Here is a 22,429-nt window from a genome sequence, read left to right as displayed (position 1 = left end):
AACTTGTTCTATTGGTTGAAAATCTCCTGGGAAGACTGACATGAAAATTACTTGAAATGCTGGGATCAAACATTCTCCTTCTTCATTGAAGATTGGCTGACTACTTGTAAATTTTAGGGATATATCTCTTGGTTCTCTTGCATCAATCATATTTTTGAATTTTTTCGCTGCATCTATAAAATCTGCAGGAAATTCTTTAATGATATTTAAATTGTCAAAAATTAGGATTGTATCAATTAATCCGTATTGGAAAAACTGATATGTATCAGAGGGTGAAGCCTCTGGGAAGATTACCAGCTTTGTTAGCTGTTCTTTGTTAATGGGATAATATCCCAATATTGCTCTTTTGTCTAGAGTCCAATTTAGAACCAGATTTAAGGTTTCTCTACAGTTTGATCTACAGACCCTTTTCTTGTCATTTATTTCGGCTCTTGTGGGAATATTTTTCATTAGTCCAGTCCTTTGGGTTTGGGCTGTTATTTGGATTTGTACTGGAGCTTTTTCTGCTCTTTTTAGAATTTGCTCTGTATGGAGCACTTCATATTCTCTGAGGGATTCTTTTGCCTCTTCTATTGTCAAGAATCCTCCCTTGTGAATAGTTTTGTGCTGATGGGTGAATGGGGCTGCTTTAGCCCAATCATCGTAAACTCCTTTCATTGGGCCATTATATATGACATAATATTTTTTATCCTGAGTTGATTTTTTAACTATTTCTGCCAGAGTTTTATTTTCAGGGATTTTTTCAGAAAAAATTGGTTTTGGGTTTTGTGGCTGGTCCACCACGCTTAGCTGGCTGAACTCTGATGGTGTTGCGAGCATTGGTATTGGAGCAGGTAATGTTGCTTGCTGGGGAACTTTCATGGCTTCCATGGCCTTCTTGATAGATTGAATTTTAGCTCTTAGCTGGTGGCAATGATTGCACCTTTCAAGCTCTTGTTCAAGCTTCTGGATTTCTTGATTCATTGTGTTGACAATGAACTCCATTCTCTTGTCAATGTATCTGCAATAATATTTTTATTTCCTTTAATGTACTCGATTTTTATCGGATATTGTAATAAAAACATTTGCCATCTTACCAGACGACCCTGATTATAATCAGATTGTAAATTATATCTAATAAAACCTGTTAAATAACTTGAGTCTGTTCGTAATGTAAATTCCTTTGGAAGTAGATCAATCCTCCATTTCTTAATAGTTTTTATTGCTGCTAGAGTTTCTTTTTCATGGGTAGTATACCTCTGTTCTGTTGGTGTAAATGTTCCAGAAATATATCTGCATAGTAATTCCTTTGAGGAATGTTTAGAATCTAGTGATTCTTTTTCTTTGTTCAAGCTTTTTTCAGCTTTTTTAGCTTTTAGACAGCCTGACCAGGTCTTGTCTGAAGCATCTGTTTCTACTATTAAATAGTCATCTTCTTCCGGAATATAAAGTTCTGGAAGATTTTTACAAAGTTCTTTAATTTTTTGAATCTGCAGGCTATCCTTTTCTTCCCATTTCCAATTCTTTTTTATACTTATTTTTGAAAATAAGTTTTTAGTATAATCTGTTATATTCTTTAAAAATCCTTGATCAGAAATATAATTTATGCATCCTAAAAATCTTTGTAATTGTTTTCTATCTTCCATTTTATCAGGAAATAAAACTACTTTTTCTAATACATTTGGTTGAAGTTTTAACTTCCCTTCAGTAGATAGAATTAATCCAAGAAATTCTATTTCTTGTTTTGCTATCTTAGCTTTCTTTTTACTAAGGACTAAACCTTTTTCCTTACATCTTTCTAAGACAATTAGTAATTTTTGAAGATGATCTTCTTTATCTTGTTTTGTAAAGATTAGTATATCATCAATGTAAACTAGAACAAAATCATTTAAATCTTTTAAATTTTCTTCCATAAATCTCTGATAAATACCTGGAACTTGTTTTAGTCCAAATGGTAGGACATTCCATTCGTAGAGTAATACTCCTGTTGATTCTTTTGTTGGACAAGTAAAGGCAGTTAATTTCTTTGTTTCTTCGTCTAAACGAAGTTGCCAATATCCTGATTTTGCATCGAGCGATGAAAACCAAGTTGCTCCTTTGATTTTTTCTAGAATGGAATCCTTTCTTGGGAGCTTATGAGCATCTCCTATGGTTGCTTCATTCATTTTTTATAATTAATAACCATTCTTCGTTTTCCTCTTTTAATTTCGTTATTGTTTTCAACATAGAAGGCTGGAGCCGCATGAGGGCTTTTACTTAGTCTTATAATCCCTTTATCTAAAAGATCCTTACATTCAGATGAAAATTCTTCCTTTTCTCGAGCTGAGTAGGGAATTCTATTTGGAACATTTATTTCCCTTGTAGGAACTTTTAGCTTAATACTTATTAATTCTTTGTTTGTATTTTTAATATCTAAAGGATTTTCAGCACAAACTTCATTTAAAAGTTCTTCTATTTTAATTTCAAGGTCATTTTTTGGAGTTTTTATCTGGAAATAAAGGTTCAAATAACATTCTTCTAGAATTGAAAATATTTTGAATTTTAAAATTTCGCTTATAGTAGTGGTTGGGATTTTTATTAATTTTGCCCTTTGATTTAGAGAGGAATCATATGGGGCTTTTAGAACTATATATGTTAATTCTTGGATAAAAGGGTGATACAGCTTTAGGAAATTATTTCCTATAATTAAATCTATTCCAGATTCTAATTTATATATAGATGGAACGATGAATCTATAATTTTGAATGAAGACTTCAATCATTTCTGCTTTAAAATTAATTTTGTGTATAGATTTATCGGCTATTCTAATTCTTAGTGGATTTTCTAACTTTTTCCAATTAAGTCCTATATTTGAACTTGCAAAACATTTTGTTGCCCCTGTGTCTATGAAGGCATTAATAAATTTTTCTGTAATTTTTACAGTAATAAACGTAGCACTAATACTCAGTTCCTGAGTTTGTCTCTGAGTCTGTTTCTGAGACATATTCAAAAATATATTTTAGTTCATCATCAGATTCTTCTAGAGGTTCCATAAAACAAGTTTTTGCGATTTCCATTTGTTTAGTTAAGTCTTTTTATTCTTCTTTTTGGACATTCATTTGCATAATGTCCTTCTTCTTGACAATACCAACATTTACAGTTTTCTTTTTTATTTGGGCAATAATTCTTTGGTTTTTTATTGATACTTCTTTCCCTAAAGTATCTCTTTTTTCTCCAATTTGGATAATATTTTCTTTTTCTAAAGTGATATTTTCTTTTTCTTTGGATATTTTTATAAGGATGGTATTTCCGAATATTTTTATTAGAACCATATTTTTGAGGAATTTCTTCGTTATCTTGACAACAAATTCTAATTATATTATTAAATCTTTTTTGAGTAGCTTCTTGCATACAGCGTTCTTTATTTCCTCTCTTATAGCAAATGTTGCTCCACCGAAATTATTTTCGATTGTTTTATTATTTATTTCTCTTATAAATCTTCCCATGATGATTTCGTTAGCAGGATATGGAAGTTTTGTGATATACATGCTAAGATAATGATTTTTATCTTCTTCTTTTAATTTATAATAATATATTCTATATTCGCAAATATAGGATTCTATATGGCATAGATCGAATATTTGAATATTGGCCAAATGATTTTTTGCTTCTAAATACTCTTTTTCAGAAATTTCTTTTCTATGATCTATAACATTTTTTCCAAAAAATTCTTTGTATAGAACTTTCATTATGTGTGCTATTCTATCATAAGCTGTTGTTTTTGCAGCTAATTCTTCTATTATTTTATTATCTATTGATAACATATAATTTCGTATAGTTCCTTTAGTGTGGAAACCTATGAAATTCCAGATATCCATTTCAGATAATTCATTTAATTTTGGGTTTGTATAAGCTTCTAATAGAAAAGAGTTCATCCAATCTTCGAAAATTTCTTTTTCGTTCTTTTTGCAATCTAGATCAAGCATTTTTTCTCCTTCTAGATCTTGAATTTTAGGATTATATTTTGATGGTATTTTAGTATATTTCGAATTTTTGCTTATAAATCCTTTTTTAAAGGCATAATTTTCAAAACCTGTTTCCCATTTAAATTGGGTTTGATTATTATTCCCAGATGTTCCAGCTTCATCCTTTACTTGTACTGGATGTACTGGTTCATCATCACTTGAATAGTCTAAAACATATTCTTCTCTTTCAGAGATTTCTGGTTCTTCTTTAATCTGAAAACCTTGTTCCAAAAAGTTGTCTTCTTGAGCCATTTTTAATTGTTTAAAAAGCATTGTAACTTCTTCTAATTTTTCATCAATATTCATAATTTTAGAGGCGGTCTAATCATTAGATTTGTTGTATCGATTTTATTTTGGATTTCTTCTTTCTTAGGAATTTCTTTTTGGAAATGTTTATCAAGAATTTGTTCAATTTTATTTATTATATTAGGCTCTTCTTTTTCTTTATTTTTCTGAAACTTTAGAGAGACTAATATTTCTTCAAGCATATCTATTATCGAATTTAATTGTGGATTAAAAGTATGATGAAGATGGGGATAATTATCTCCATGATAACATTTTTTAGAAACTCCGTGTGAAATATAAGTTTTTTCTGGTTTTTGAATACCTTCAATAAAACTTAAAGTAAAATTAAGATTTTGGGAAAACTCGTTTTGTATTGATTTTAAAAATTCAGTGTCATTACTATTGACATTAGTTAAGATCATTAGTTTTTGATCTATTAATTTTGATAGATTAATTATTTCTTCTCTTAAATCTTCTAATTTACTAGTTTTTTTCATTAGGTGACGCTTTTCTTTGTAAAGGGCTACGATTTTAAGTTAAAAGTGTGGTTTTAGAATGTGTGGTTCAAATTTTGCCACATAGCACATCTTTAAAACAACATCTTTACCATATATTTCACCTTAAAATTAAAGTGTGAATAAATGATATGGTTGGAAAAAAAAAAAAAGCCTGAAATTATAATTGAGTATAGCTAGTTAGCTTGCTTAGCAAGTAAACATCGTATCATTATCATAGGGTGGGGTGGCGGTGGCGGTAGGAGGTTGTACCGTCAGCCGCCTCATCAATCACTCTAATGTGCTCAGTGCTTTTATTGGAACTCCAAGTTAATCCAATTATTTATTTATTTATTATTATTACTATAGGAATATGTAATATATTAATCAATATAAAGATTTCTATTTTTCTAAAAGAAAAAACAAAATATGAGTGAGACAAATATAAAAGAACGACTAGTTTAAGCAACGTAATTTTTTTTATATAAAAGAATAGATCGGATCACAGACAAGTAAATTATTTAAATTTGTTTTAAAAGATACTTTTTAGAGTAAAAGCCCTTTCCGGTCCCTAACCATTTACCCGATGGACGACCCACCCCCTAAGTAATTTAAAACCCCAAATCGGTCCCTATCAATGATGGTATATGGACATTGAAGACCCTGCAACCGGTTCCCAGCAGGTGACATGCTGATCTGTCAGTCACTTGTCCACCTGGATTTTTGTCCTACATAATTAGGACTAATCGCCCCCTGCACCTTTGAAACGATGCGTTCCATGAACTCCCATGTACTCCCATGTACCCCCCTGCTGGGTCAAATTGATTCATGTCAGGTAGTGGGGGTTAAATTAGCTTTGATATGTGAGTTCTCCCCTGCATGGTGATTATGGGTGGATCGGGTGAAGCAGTAGGTTTGTTTCATGAGTTAGGGTTGTTGTGAAAGTATGAAAGTGATGTTAAGTTTGAAAGTTTGTACCTTTGTGTTGGCTTGATGCATTAAGAATGCTTAATGGATAGACAGGATAGCCTAGTTGCTGTTGAGGGTGTTTGAAGTTTAGCTCTGTTACTGAGTTGTGATTTGGTTTTTTACAGATGTCTGTGTTTGTTGCCCCTGTTTTTCATCACGGTGGGAGACTAGAGAAAGATTCAAATGGAGTGTTACGCTATGTAGATGGGAAGATTGAGAAATTTCCACCGATGGATGTTGATTTTGTCAACAAGAAGGACTTGGAAGAACTCTTCAGGGGATTAGGTTATCTGGAATACTAATAGGCCTAGATGGTTGCTTCTTAAAAGGTTATTACGGAGGGCAGCTCCTAACTGCAATGGCACTTGATGCTAACAACCATGTATTCGTTATTGCATATGCTGTGACAAGAGCTGAAAACACAGAGAACTGGACGTGGTTCTTGACGCGGCTTCAGGATGATTTGGGAGACCATCAAGTGCGCGGATGGAATCTGATGTCCGACCAACAGAAGGTAACTACAATGTCCCTATACTATTCTGATATAATGTATGTTTTATGAATGTAACTCTGCACAATGTAGACTTGTGTTGAATGTGTTAATTAGTTGTTTGTTTAGATTTAAAGTGGAATATCTGCTAATTGAAGCAAAAGGCTATACTTGTTAAACTGAAGAAATTCAGCAACATAGTTGGTAGTAAATACAACCAATCTAACCATCTTCCCTTACAATTGTTGGTATCCCTTCCATAGAAATAATCTGTTAATCTGTGAATTGTCACCTGGGTTAGTATTTGTTTGTAATCGTGTTGTTTAATTTCTAGCTTTTGGTTAGTAGAATTCTGCACAACATAATACATTCATTATTAGTTTATGCATATACGGTTAAGTGGCTTATGATTGGTCTATGTCTATTCCCAGCAATTGGTGTGTAGTTATTGGTGTCTTTATGTCATAAGTGCATTATATTTGGTTTGTAAACCATCTTTGCAGGGACTTATGCGTGCAGCCAAGGAAGTCATGCCCTATGCACACCACAGAAATTGTGTGCTGCATATTTGGAAGAATCTTCAACAAAGGTTCAATAACAAGCAGGTAAAGGGTCTGTTATGGCATGCTGCCAAGTGCACCACTCAGGTGCAGTTCAAAGCGGCAATGGAAAAATTTAAAAGTGTGTGCCATGGAGGATGGGAGTACATGAATCAATTTGACCCAGCAGGGGGGTACATGGGAGTACATGGGAGTACATGGGAGTTCATGGAACGCATCGTTTCAAAGGTGCAGGGGGCGATTAGTCCTAATTATGTAGGACAAAAATCCAGGTGGACAAGTGACTGACAGATCAGCATGTCACCTGCTGGGAACCGGTTGCAGGGTCTTCAATGTCCATATACCATCATTGATAGGGACCGATTTGGGGTTTTAAATTACTTAGGGGGTGGGTCGTCCATCGGGTAAATGGTTAGGGACCGGAAAGGGCTTTTACTCTACTTTTTATGTATAAATATGACATGATTGTTTAATATGTTCTTGGAAACAAAGAAAAATGAAATAATCGCGTTTGTTGTCAATGGCTACATAATATTTTTAATAATAGTATGTTATTAAATATATTTATTATATATTACAGATCTGTAAAAATTAGTAACTAAATATGTATCTGATTTATTATTAAAAATTTTTTTAATCTATTTAAGTAGATCAACAAACTAACCCAACAAGTTTAAGCATGATGAGTCTTTCTTTTTTTAAAATATATATTATATATATTCTGCAAATTATTTATTTATATACTCATGATGAGTCTTACATCATCATCGTCGTCAATAGATTTGTGTTTCAATTTCCAAACTTTCAGTCACATCCAGTCGTCTCAGCAGTGAGTGGTTACATAACATGTAAAATTGGAAACAAAAAACTGATAAGGGTAGTGGCCTAGTGGGTGATAGCAGATGAATCAATATAAAATGTGCGAAATTTTTATTTAATTTTCTAATGAAAAAAAAAACTTTAAACACCTTGAAGTTAATGTTTTGTTTTCTCTGATATTTTTTATTAATATAATAATATATTATTAAGTATATTCATTATATATAACAGAGTGACCCTTAATCCTGTATAAAACTTTGTTACTAAATATGTATCTAATAATTTATTATTTTCTAAAATATTCTTTCATATTTTTCCTAACTAAAATAAAATTTAGGTGTTGTATAATATTTACTGTAATTTAAAAGTTCGTTTGAGTTTTTATATTTTGTTTGAAATAATTGATTTTTTTAATATAAGTTTTTGTAATAAATTAGATTTATTTAACATAATTAAGGAATAAATAATTAAAAAAAATCTTCATGTCTGTTTTAACATTCTAATAATCAAGATAATCATATTTTTATAATTTTCTGCTAAAACATACAGATACATAAACTACATATCACACTAAATAAAGTTTCATTAAAACAAATTTTTTTTATAATTAATAATTCAATAATAAAGACATATGTCAAAAATACTATAAAAAATATTTTACAAAAACTTATTGAAAAAATAATAATTTTTACATTTCTAATACCTTTTACATTTTTAATGTATTGAAAATATTAAAAATAAAAAAGTCTATTATAATAAAAAAAGAGAGAAATACACATGAATAAATTAAATCAGAAAAAATTTTATAACAAGTGCCAATGTTATTGGGCTAATTTTTTTATATGAAAAAAATATTGGTGTTTTTGTTGGAAATGAAATTATTTAGTATAATTACAGATGAATGAATTTTATAGGCAAGGAGTCAACAAGTTGGGAGCGCGTTGTTTATGTGGTAATTTAATATACTTATTAACACTTAGGGAGAGTGTTGAATAATTTTCACAATACTATAATATATTTCAAATATCAATATTCAAATAAAACACCATCTCTATTTTCATATTAAAAATAATTTCCAATGTTATTAAATTAAAAAGATAAATAAACTTATATATATATATATATATATATATATATATATATATATATATTCAATAGCTTCATCTTTACTAACTAGTATCTAAGTTCTAAAAAACAATGTCTCTGCATTCATCAACAGGTTTCTTTAAGATACTTATACACAACACGTTTAAAAAAGAATTGGTAAGTATTTTTTTTTTCTCTTTTTGCATTATACTTATAACATAATGTATGCACAATTTTTTTTTTAAATTCAACAATAGTTATAGCATCTCATATATCAATTAACTCAATTATATATTCTCTATATTTTTTTTTTCAGATGATTCCCAAGAGTTTTGTGAGAAAATATTGGGAAAGGATATCAAATCCTATAATACTAAAGCTACCAAATAACAGAGAACAAGAAGTATATTGGAGTCAAAGGAAAAATGATGAAGTTTGGTTGGAAAATAACTGGGAAAAAGTTGTAAAGTTATGTCACTTGGAATATGAATTTTTGTTAACATTTGAATACAAAGAAACATCATCATGTTTTGAGCTCAAAGTATATGATAAGAGTGCTTCACAAATAAACTACCATCCAGATTGTGGAGTTCATGAAACTAATCATGATTATATTGTTGTTGATGATATTCAAAAGGAACCAAAGAGAAAGAGAACCAACAAAGCAGGTAATCAAAACCTAATAACTTCAACTATTTTTATTTTTTTTATTTTGTTATTCATCAGCTCATATTTGAAACCAAGTTGAAAAAATTCAAAAGACAAAGCATTAGGTTTGATTAAAAAAAAATAATGTGCCTTTTAATGAATATCTATCAAAAGTTTTTATTTATTTATTTACCATGTTAATTAATATTAGATTTCTCTACCTCAATAACTTTTATTTTATCATTTTTTTTTCAGGAATTAGAAAAAGCATGCTCAATAATGTTAGGGAGAAAATAGAGATGGCTGAAGCCTTCTCTACAAAATTGAAAAATCCTTCTTTTTTTCTTGTTCTGAAGCCTTCATATGTTCATGGCAATGCTAATCTGCTGGTATGTAATTAAAATGAAACAAAAAGTCAACAATAATCTTGATTTTATATTTTCTAGAGTCTAGTTCCTATTATATAGTAAAAATATGATTTTGTTATATTTTTTGTGATTTATATTTTCAATTTGTAGTAGTTTCAATTTTTGAATTGATATTGTTATATTTTTAATTGGTGTAACATAGCATAGAAGCCACTGAATATTTTATTAGTAAGTAGTTTTATTATTTTTTATTAACTAATTTAAAATTTTTAAAATCATATGTAAATAATTAAAATGACAAATATTGTAAACCTAAGAGAGTTAGTACTTTACATCTCATTGAAATAGATGGAAAAAAAATCTATCAATATATTAAATTAATTATTATATTTTTATGCATAAATATATTTTTAATTAAAATAATCATTTTTAATAAAATAATTAAATATATAGTATACTATACTTTTTTTTATTTTCAGTTACATAATAAAAATTTTATAAAATACTAAATATATTTTTTATATATATGTAATAATTGATTAATGAGTAAATTGCATTTCCAACACACAGCATATACCATCTTTATTTTCGAGACAATACTTAAATGGATTAAAAGGAAGTGGCACGATTTGGATTAGTGAGGATGAAGACACAAATTGGCCCATTAGTTACAGTTTCTCTAATATTCGAAAACGAACTACAATTCATGGTGGTTGGAACAAATTTTGCAAGGAAAATAAGTTACAAGTTGGTGATGTTTGTGTCTTTGAAATGATGACTCAAGTCAACCCCCATTCCTTCAAAATTCACATCATTCCAGTCACACAACAACAACCATCAACTCCTCCTCATCAATTTCAAGGTTCTAACTTTAATTTTAATTAATTTATTTATTTTTAGATAAAGTATAATTTTTTTTTCAAAATTTATTAAAAAATTTAAAAATACTTTAAATTTTATTTTATTTCAAGAATTTTTGATTTATATAAAATATATATCTGCTTGACTAATTTTTTAAAAAATAACCATCAACACAAATAAATTAAAAATAATTATCATATATTATAATTTAAAAATATTATTTATATATTAAAATCAACCAATAATATATTTGTATATAAATATGTATAATTTAATTTATTTTTAATGTGTATTTTTATTTTAATATATATGTTATATATTAGTAATTAATTTTGGTGACTAATTTTTAATGTATACGTAATATAATTGATTATTATTAGATTAATCTTAATTTTTTTACAAGTTTAAGAACATTTTTAAAATAAAATAATATTTTTCAAAATTTTGACAAATTTTTTTTAAATATATACTTTATTTATCATTTATTTTTTATTTAATAATAGTCTTACTACTAACTTAAATAACTTGTGCTATAAGGTGTGTTTAAAAAAATAATTAATGTAATGTCCCTTTATTATTATTTTTAAATATTTCCAATTTTTGTTCCTTTGATGATTCATTCATTGTTTTCCTTGTGGTATGAAGCTGATGAGCAAAACAAAGATAATGATGAAGTTACTAGAAAGAGAAAAAGAAACGATAGGGTTTCAGGAAGATCTCCACAATGTCACGTGCTTCAGAGTATTCTTTCTTTCTTTTCTTTTTGTTATTTTTTTCAAATATATCATTCTGCAATTTCTTTTATTTTATTTTATTTCGGTTATTACGTATACTTCATCTTCAGAGTTACAAAATCTAATTTCTTTTCTTTTTCCTGTGCAGAATCTGAAATTCCCAATAGGCAGACTCATAATCAATTCGAGCTTCGTATATCAAAATCTAAATTAAAGCAATTCACTTCATCAGTATTCGTAGTACGTACGAGTTGCTAGAATATTGTATATATATTATATATTAATATATAGTATTTATATAATTAAAAATTAATTAAAGACATTTTTTTGCAGCCCATACCAAAGAAATTTCTTCGCAGGAATGAAAAATGTCTTGGGAAAAATGTGACACTTAAATTTGGACAAGAATCATGGACTGTGAAAGTGGTGAATGGTGGATCGTTTAGCAAAGGTTGGGTCCAGTTTGCAACAGAATGCAAATTAGTTGTTGGAGACATTTGTCGATTTAAACTGAGTGACGGTAAAAATTTAGTGTTCCATGTTTCCATTTTTAAGGAGCATCGCTCATGAAAATGAAATCATGATGAGATCTTGTTAATGTTGTCTATATATATTTTAAGTCATGGTGAGAATCTTTTGTAGCAATTATCAAATGGATTGTATGGAGAATCTGTATTTCATTTCATATTGACTATTTCTTTTCCTTTTTGTTTTTGTTGTAAATTAAGTGTCAGCTTTCTCATTTCAAGAAGTCATTAATTATTAATGTTAATCTTTTGTGTTCTCTATTATTAAATAAAAGAGGAAGTGAAAAAAAAGTAGAAAGTTAATAGAGAGAAAATCGTATTAAGGATACTTTAGTTTTTCTCTTCTTTTTTTTTTTTTAAATTACTTAGAGCATCCCTGCGAAGTGAGAACACTTTGTAGTTTGTACTTTTACAAAACGTCACAAACTCACGATGTTTTATCTTTTATAATTAAAATTTTTATTATAAAACGCCAGTAATATTTTGTACTATTATTATAAAAAAAAATAAAAACCAATAGAATATTTATACAATATGTACAATAAAAATTTAGGGAGTATTAGAGATATAATCATTAGTGTTATTCTTTTTCATCAACGGAAGCTTTTAGAATGAGTCATAACATAGTATTAGAGCTCTAGATCCAAAAAGTCAAGAGTTAGATAGTTAGTGAACCCCAAAATCAGTTTAAATTTACTCAATAGTCTATTGTACACTTTATTATCCCTAGTATTCGCATAATATAAGTGGTGTTCATTTTGTAACTTAATAGTCCATTATACACTTAGACCATTGACTCTCTAATAGTACTCAAAAAATAATGTAAAACATTAAAATAGTCAAGTATCATTATTTTACATTAAAATTATCTACGCATAAAAAAATTATCCCATCTCTAATTCTATATTTAAATTTAATTTTGTTTTGAATCTCACAAAATAGCACATTAGTATTTGTAAAATTATATGTCATAAATAATAATTTAAAATTAAAAAAATAAGATTTGATACTATTATGTTTGATTTTAATTCAATTAAAATTTGTTATTTTTATTATTTCATCAAGATAGTTATACAAGTATCAAAATTTTAGAATTTAAATTTTTTAAATTTTAAATTTTTACTTTAAAAAATAAAATATAATCTTTTATCTTTAATTTTTTTAAATTTTACTTATAAAATAAATAATAAAAAATCACATTTTTTTTAATTGAAATTTAAAAATTAAAAAATCCAATTTTATTAATTTCTATCAAGATAATACTATCTCTTTAAAATGAGATCAGTTTTATTTCATCTATCAATCTAAATTCTAAATTAATTTTTTTTAGAAATATCAAAATGATACTCTAAAAATATTCTATTAGAGATCTTATTATATTTTCAATAAAACTTAATGTTTGTCTTAACATTTGTGCTTTAATGTTTGTCTTAATATTTGTGCACAATTAAAAAAAGAGTTTTAGATAAACAACTTAATTAAGTTTTTTTGAAAAAAAATTTAAATAATATAAACTCTTAAATAATTTTTTAAAAAGCTGTAATTTAGTTTTAAAAATTGCACCAAATATAAATTTATTTTTAATTTTTTTATTGTTTTCATTTTTTTTAAATATTTTTGTGAACATCCAAAATCTTCTAGAATACATTTCTCCTCCATGAGCTATAACGTACTCTATACTCTTCTTAAAATTTATTTATAACCTGCTATGGCCAATGAAATTGATTCAATTCCCTAATTTCATCACCCTTTTTCTTCTTTCTTCTTCTTCTTCACAGACAAACAAATATGGCCTTCTATAACATGTTTTTTAAGGTTCTTATTGATCCCAACCAACTGAGGGGAAACCAACCAAAATGGAAGAAGCCGTCATCACTTCATGAATTGGTTCGTATTATATTATTATTATTATTATTATTATTATTATTATTATTATTTGACAAAAAACAATATCATCACTCATGTCCATTTAAAATTGATGCATTCCTATTCATTATAAAAACATAAACTTATGTCGAGAAATTACTAAATAATAATGTATGTATAAATTTGTTTGTTAATTATTGTTAATATTTAATTTATTATATATTGCTTATTATTTCAGGAGATACCACCAAAATTTGTAGAAAAAAATTGGAAAGAATTGTCAAATCCATTATTGTTGGAGTTACCAACGGGACATGGAATAGAAGTAAAATGGATCATTAAAGAAAATAATAGTGTTTGGTTTGAGGAAGGCTGGAGAAGAGTTGTGGAGTTGTTAAAATTAAAGCATGGATATTTCGTGACTTTTAAATACAATGGGAAATCGAAATTTGAACTCATAGTTTTTCATCCGAATACTTTAGAAATTGATTACTCAAGTGTGAGAGGTTTCTATAATGATGATCATCATCAAGGTGCAAATGGAAATGATGATGATGATGATGATGATGATGATGATGATGATGATGATTCTATTGAGATTATTGCTGAAGAGCCAGAACAATTCAACAACAGAAGCAGAGAAGGTAATAAGAAGAGTTACATGAATCTTTTTCATACATAACTTATATATACATAGAGTTTAATTTTAAATGCATGCACTACAGTATAAAAATTATATTTGTTTTTTTATATAACTATTCATATTATTAATGTAAAAAAAAATTCTTTTTTGTTTGAGGATGCATCAAAATTAGATTCTATTATTATATAAATGCTGAAAATAAAATAGTTTGATGATTGAATTTACAGGAACTTGTAAAAGCATGCTCAAAGAAGTTCATGAAAATCATGACTATATTGTAATTGATGATGATGATGATGATGATGAAAGGCACTCTGAACCACTCTTGATGAAAAAGAGAACCAAATCAGAAAGTAATTGAATTGAAATCTAACTTCAACTCTTTTTTATTTTATATTTTTTATTTCATTAATCAGCTCATATTTCAAAACAAAGCTGAAGAAATTCAAAAGTCAATAGAATCAGACCCGTTTGGATAGATTTGCAAGTGCCTTTTTTTTATTTTTAATTTATGAAAAGGTGTAGTATTAATATCTTGTATAATTTTTAAAATAAAATTGTAATTTTTTAAAAAATAATTTTAGTGTTTAAAGAAAAATTAAAAAAATTATTTCTTTTATAATAAAAATTTTTTTATTATTTTTTTAAAATAAATATTTTTAGAACTAAAAAATCAAATACAAAATAATTTATTTAAGTTGTTTACCCAACTATCAAAAGTATTTTTTTATGTATCATCTTAAAGTTTTATATTTATCTGCTTCATAATATATAATTGGTTATATTAATAATTTAATAAATCAATATAACTAGCCACAATTTTATTTTCATATATATATATATATATAACTCGTTAGGATTGAAGGGAATACCTTATAAATGCTGGAAATAAAATAGTTTAAATAATTATTTGAATTTACAGGAACAAGTAAAAGTATGCTAAAAAAAGTGAGGAGAAATATGAAATGTGATGATCACCGGAGCAAGGCACTGGAGAGGGCTGAAGCCATCTCTTCAAAGCTGAAAAATCCTTCTTTTGTTCGTGATTTGAAGCGTTCATATGTTGACTACGGGATCATGGTAATTAAAAAAAAAAAAACACATTCATTAACTTGATTCTATATTTTTTAGAGTTTATTTTCTATTAGTAAAAATATGCTTTTTGCACACATCACTTTTTAATTTGAATATGGAGGAAAAAGTGGTGTTAGACTCAGATGTGGGGAATCTAGGTGCTTTACAGTCATGTGGTGTTAGCGAATAGAACTCGGACCATGCGAGTTCTTCCTTTCATAAAAAAATTGATAACAACAAACAATTCGGAGGGTCCGTTTTCTAGCTTCCGAAATTCATATTTGCCTACCCACAAGTCGGACCATGCGATTTGTTAAGCAAAATTTTAAAATCAAACAACTCGCATGGTCCGATTTGTGTACTCTGAATTTTTCAAATTTTTTAACACAAATCGGACCCTCCGAATTGTGTACTCTGAATTTTTTTAACTTTTTAAACACAAATCGGAGGGTCCAATTTGTGTACTCCCACAATTTTAAAAAACACCAAAAATTACCATATTAAAATATATCACTCATTTTATTTCCATATCAAAATTTTTTAACCACAGAAAATTACATGTTTTATTTTTTGTGCTTTGTATTTTCAGTTTGTAGTAGTTTCAAATTTTGTATTAATATTGTTATATTTTTAATTGGTGTAGTTTTATTATTTGTTATTATTAATCAATTTTTAAAATAACAAAAGAAAGTTAATTGGGGCCAAGTCATGTGTTGATATTAAAAATTATATACTACTTCAGTCGATGTTCTATTTATTTTTTTAATTAAATAGAATAATCAAATCCAAAATAGAAAAATAATTAAATTTATTTACAATAAAAATTTTATAATTTATTTACAGTTGTGGATTAATTTTATTTTATTTTTAATGTTAATAACCATGAATGATTTAATTTGTAACATATGCAGCAAATACCATGTTCATTTTCGGAACAATATTTATATAGATTAAGAGGAAGTGGCACAATTTGGGTTAGTGATAATGAAGACATGAAATGGAGTATCAAATACAGTTACAATGATTCTCAGAACAGAACAAGTATCTATGGTGATTGGCACAAATTTAGAAAAGAAAATGAGTTAGAAGTTGGTGATGTTTGTGTATTCGAAATGATGACGAAAGTTGAACCCCATTCCTTCAAAATTTACATCATCCGAGTCACAGAAGGATCATCATCATCTTATCCTCATCAATTCCAAGGTTCTAACTTTAATCAATTAATTAATTAATTTATTTTTTATTATTATTAATTAATAAAATTCTAGATGTGTTTGGTTTGTAGTTTTATTTTTTTATTTTTATTTTCAGTAATTTTTATTATTTGTATGTTTTTTTTATTTTGTAAAAGAAAAAATAAAAACAGTAAAAATAATAAAATGTTATTTTTTGTTTTTATCTCTTGTTTTTATTTTTTTTCACAAAATTTATAAAATAAAAAATATTGAAAAAAAATAAAAAATAAAAAATTAATAATCTTATTAAAAGTTTACTAAAAATTATTAAAGAATATTTTTTATTTTTAATATATTGAATACAGACAAATGTGAAAAAATTTACTAGTATATTTTTAAAATATATTCTTATAGCATAAAGTAGATTATATTTAGAATTTTCCTATTTTTGTTATTTTTTAAAATATATTATTATGCGATTTATTTTATTTTATTTTGGTTGTTGTTGTATTTTATTTTATTTTTGGTTACAAAATCTAAACTTTTTTTTCTTATTTTTTTTTATGTCTAAACAGAGTCCGAAGGTCCCAATAGGCAGACGAACAATCAATTCGAGATTCCGATAACAAAATCTAAATTGAAGGCATCAACACTCGTAGTACGAATTAATTACCAGAATTTTGTATATTATATATTAATATATATTACTATATTTTTGTGGTTATTGTATACTATATAATTAAAGACATTTTTATTTTTGCAGAAAATACCAAGGAAGTTTATTCGCAGGAATGAAAGATGTGTTGGGAAAGATGTGACACTTAAAGTTGGAGAAGAATCGTGGATTGTGAGAGTGTTGAATTCTGGTTCGTTTTGTAAAGGTTGGATTCAATTCGCAAGAGAATGCAAATTAGTTGTTGGAGATATTTGTTATTTTGAACTCACTGACCCCACTAATTTTGTGTTCCATGTTTCCATTTCTAAGGAGGAGCATCGTTCATAAAAATGAAATCATATCTTGTTAGTGTTGTATATATATATATATATATATATTTTAAGTTATGGTGAGAATGAATCTTTTTTGTAGTAATTATCAAATGGATATGTATGGAGAATATTATCCTAACTAGCACTATGTATATTATGTATTAAGTATCCATGAAAGTATGTAACGTATTTTCAGTTGAAGGTTGGATTGTGTTTGTTTTTTATTTTTTTCGTAGAAATTCACACCTATTTTGTCTTTATGAAAAATTAATAGATAATAATTTAACCAAATTTATTAAATTATTCAACGGTTTTTATTATTAACTTTTAATAAAGACTATAAGCGTTTACTTTTTTTTTAGGTTTTCTGATTTTAATTATATTATTATTATTATTATTATTATAATAGTAATATATTATAGGAAGAGTTTCAAGTATGTATAGTGTATGTTTAATATTGATAGAGCAAATATTACCACATCAAATATCATTTAGGTGTATAGTCACAAAAAAAATATTTAGGCGTCTTTTGTTAAAAGGCTAGATTAAATATATTTGTGTCTATATGAATATTAATTTTTAGAGTTTTAAGAGTTTAGCTAATATGTATTTTAAAAGCACAAATTAATATTATTATTAATGAAAATTTGAAATTTAATTTAATAAATATTTTTATAAACGTTTTTAGTCGTTAATTATCTAAACCAAATTATTTGGTTAAAAAATTTAGATATGAAATTAGAATGAGTGTTATACTTTAACGTGATAATTTTTGGTATTTTTTAAACTATGAGAAGTATATAAATCGGACCCTTCAATTTGTGTTTAAAAAATTTAAAAAGTTTGGAGTATACAAATCGGAGTACACAAATTGGATTTGTGTACTCCAAATTTTTCTAATTTTTTCAACACAAATCGAACGATCCGAGTACAGAAATTGGACGGTCCGATTTGTGTACCTAAAAATCGGACGGATCGGACCGTCCGATTTATACTTTGTACATTAAATCATCCAACATTTTAGAAAAATACAACAGTAAATCATAATTTAAAAAGTTAATTGAATATTAAAAATAAAAAAGTAAAATTATTTTAGTAAATTTTTTTTTTTACGATAAAAGGGGCACGAAGGTCCAAATAGAGAAACGGTTCATCTGCAATCAGCAGCAAAGATTAGGGAGAAATACAATTAAGGAGGAATGGAATAAAAAATAAGCATTCTGAGTTATTGGACAAATTAATTTCTATTTTTATTTCAACATTTATTTGCATTTTAAAATTTCAAGTCTTTTGAATATATTTTTAACATATTAGATGTATTAAAAATTTTATCTTATCTTAAAGAATTTAACTATATTATGTTTTAAGATCACAATTTAAAAATATAATAATAAAAAATTTAAATTTTTATGTACTTAATATATTAAAAATATAAAAAAAATTATCTTTGTAATAATTTTTTAATAAAATATTTCTTTCTATAATATCTTTAAAATATATTCTTAAACCACATATTAATAATATCTTTAGTTTTTAAGTGACTCCCAAAATATTCTGCCAAATAGTGAATGTTGGATTATTTTGTCAAACTGAATTTATGTTAAATAATTCAGTTATTTTTTTCATATTTTAAATTTTAAAAAAACTTGTTTATTGTTTTAATTTTTAAAAAATATTTTTCTTCTAAAAAACTGTAGCGTGACCAAGGCAAAAAGCGTACTCTACAAGTCTACATTAGTTTTTTATATAAATAACGCCTTGAAATCGATTCCGTTACCCTAATCTCATCACTCTTCACAAGTCACAGCTATTAGTTTTTATTTTCCAACTCTTTTTCATTCTCAGTTCTTCTTTTCCATCGTCAACAAACAAACATGCCCCACCATAACATGTTTTTTAAGGTTCTTCGTCATCCCAACCTTTATGATGAAACGGTTCGTATTATTATTTAAATTCTTCTTCATACCATATAAATTCAATGCATTTCTATTCATTGTAGTAAAAAAGATAAAAATTGTGTTGAGAAATTATTAAACAATGTATGTACAAATTTTTTTGTTAATTGATGAAATTTAATTTTCATGCTATTAATATTGTTATATATTATTGCTTTTTTTTTTTTTTTCAGAAAGTGACAAAAAAATTTGTGAAGAAATATTGGAAAGGAATAGCAAATCCAATATTATTGGAGTTACCAACTGGTGACAAAATAAAGGTAAAATGGAGTAAGAAAGAAGACGATAGTATATGGCTGACTGAAGGTTGGAGAAGAGTTGTGGAATTATTAGAATTAAAACATCAGTATTTTGTAGTTTTTGAATATAAAGGAAAATCTAAATTTGAACTCATAGTGTTTGATTTGAGTGCTACGTCGATTGACTATTCGAGTTTGAGAAGTCATAATGATCACCATCAAGGTGAAGATAGAAATGATGATAACGATGATGATGAAGATGATGATCAACCTATTGAGATAGTTAATGAAAAGCAAGAACAATTTAGAAGAAAGAGTAGAGCAGGTAAAAAATAGTTTCAAAATACTTTCTACTTTTAATTACTAAAGTACTTTTTTCCATAAAATTTGTCTAATCTTAAGTTTTAATTTTGTTTTCAAAAGTTTTCCTTTGCAGAGTTATAATATATGATAATTATTTTTGAGTTGTTTGTGTCAATAGTTATTCTTATAAAATTATTGTTTATTTGACACTAAATTTTTTAAAAACATTAGCTGATACAAATAAAAAACTTTCAAAACAAAACGAAATTTTTAAACAAAACAAAAAAATATATTTTATTGTTTTTATTTTATATGTAAAAAAATTAATTTTGTTCATTTTTTTTAATTGAAAATTTAGGTTTACAAAAGTTGTAAAATCCCATATTTGATTATGCACGCTATTTTGATGAATTTCTTCTACCTTAGAAATAGTTAAAGTAGTTGAATTTATTTAATTTGAATTTGCAGGAGCTTGTAGTGAAAGACTTAAAAGAGTTCAAAGTGATTCAAAAATTGCTCCGAAGAAAAAGGATAATAAACCGTTGGTATTAGAATTTCAAAGCAGAAAAGCATTGATGAATAGAGCCCAAGTTTTCTGCCTAAACTCAAAATATCCTTGCTTTATACTAGAAATGCAAAGATCTTATATTTCACATGATCTACTGGTAATTTTCTCTCCATATCTTTTCTTTTTTTATGAAATTTTATTTCACATTTTCTTTTTATATGCATTGCATAAATTTATTTATTTTATTTTTGAGAAGACTACAATATTAATTTTTTTTAATAACCAACCAAATATAGTATTTTTGTGTAATCTTAATTTTTACGATAATGAAAACTACCTTCTTAAAAATATACCTAATTATTGTTATATTAGTTGTTGCAGATATTGCGGTTGTGAAATTAAACAATACTTAATTGAAATTAAAAGGTCAAACTCATGCTTAGTAGATAAAACTTGCGGAATTATTGGAACGGAGATTATTCATCATGTTTTTAATCAATTTCCTTTTTTTATATATATAATATTAGATTTATAAACAAAATGTCCGAAAAAAATTGTGTAAATAAGCTACTTAGTAATTTCTGACTATGTTGTAAGTTGTAACATTATTTTGTGTTTTATTTTCTTATAAACCATGATTTTGGAACAGCGTATACCAATCGAGTTTTCGAGAGGGCACTTACGTGGGTTAGAGGGAAAAGCCAAAATTGGAGTTAATGGTAACATGAGATGGGATATTCTGTTAAGATTTTGTGGTGATAGAGCTACTTTCAGTGCTGGTTGGAAAAATGTTTCCGAGGCTTTTGGCTTAAAATTTGGGGATGTTTGTGTATTTGAGATGATTAAGGACACTCCACTTTCCTTCAACTTTTTTCTCATCAGACCCAAACAGCAACCAATAAGCCTTTGCCACCAAAACTTGCCAGGTTTCATGATTTTTAATTGTTTCATCATTTATTATTATTATTATTATTATTATTATTATTATTATTATTATTATTGATGATGTTGTTGTTTAATATAAAGTTACTACTAATATATTGCTTGGAAGATGTTATTAGAGTTGTTGAACAATCTTGAGTTGAATTAAGGTTAAGTTATAAAGAAAAAGAGCCCAATTTTGGTAGAAATTAGTATTATGATTAGAAAAATGATTGTGAGTCATAATTCATCATTGTTTTAATTGTCCTCTTAATTTTTAGATAAAGAAATTTTGAATTTTGAATTTTTGATATTTTTTATAAAAAAATGATTTGAAGTTTTAACTTCTAACTTATTCTCCTAATTATCATATTAATTTTTAAATAAGAAAATTATTGATATTTTTAGAAAAAAAAATTGAATCCTCTAAATTTTAAATATTCACTTTAAAGGATAAAGTGTGATTTTTTTCTCATTTTTTTTTGTCTCATCTATGAAATAAATAGTGAGAGATCACACTTTATTCTTTAAAGTGAAATTCAAACTTTAGAGAATTTAAATTTGAAAAAAAAATATATTTAAGGTTTTTACTCTTTTTAGTTTTTAGTATTAAAAAGAATATTAGAGGATGAATTGAGATTTTCAATAATTATTCTTTTTAAAAATAATATATATTATTCGCTTTTTTTTTATTTAATTGTTATGGTATGTAGCAGACCATTATCAAAGCCTCCCTCAGCCAAAGAAAGTGCAAGGGCAAACCAGTCAATCTAGAAAAAGAAAAAGAAGCAGTGATGGAACTTTCATGAGAATCCGTGACAGTAAATATTATTCTTTCCCCTTTTTTTTTTTCTCCATTTTACTTTGGTGTATACAATGATCATGTCATGCCATATTTACAATTGGTTTTTGAGAGTTTAATTTCTTATTTGAG

At 26.5% G+C, this 22,429-nt stretch overlaps 1 protein-coding gene across 1 annotated transcript; it reads left to right on the top strand.

The window, feature by feature from the left end:
* Positions 1-5,631: 5,631 nt before the first annotated feature.
* Positions 5,632-7,069, top strand: LOC130957823 (uncharacterized). Its single transcript, XM_057884669.1, has 2 exons — positions 5,632-6,245; positions 6,725-7,069. The coding sequence occupies exons 1-2, from the start codon at positions 6,090-6,092 to the stop codon at positions 7,067-7,069; spliced, it is 501 nt and encodes a 166-aa protein (XP_057740652.1). The 5' UTR covers positions 5,632-6,089.
* The last annotated feature ends 15,360 nt before the right edge of the window (positions 7,070-22,429 follow it).

Source organism: Arachis stenosperma, chromosome 10 (assembly GCF_014773155.1).
Source record: "Arachis stenosperma cultivar V10309 chromosome 10, arast.V10309.gnm1.PFL2, whole genome shotgun sequence".
In the NCBI taxonomy this organism is placed as follows: domain Eukaryota; kingdom Viridiplantae; phylum Streptophyta; class Magnoliopsida; order Fabales; family Fabaceae; genus Arachis; species Arachis stenosperma.
Note: the sequence above shows the minus strand (reverse complement) of the source record. Positions and strands in the feature narration are given on the sequence as shown.

What these genes read in the sequence shown, in the direction of transcription:
- LOC130957823 (XM_057884669.1), top strand. Translation starts at nt 6,090, where the DNA reads ATGGCACTTGATGCTAACAACCATGTATTCGTTATTGCATATGCTGTG. An exon ending in TGATGTCCGACCAACAGAAG is followed by an intron (nt 6,246 to 6,724) that starts GTAACTACAATG and finishes CCATCTTTGCAG; the next exon opens with GGACTTATGCGTGCAGCCAA.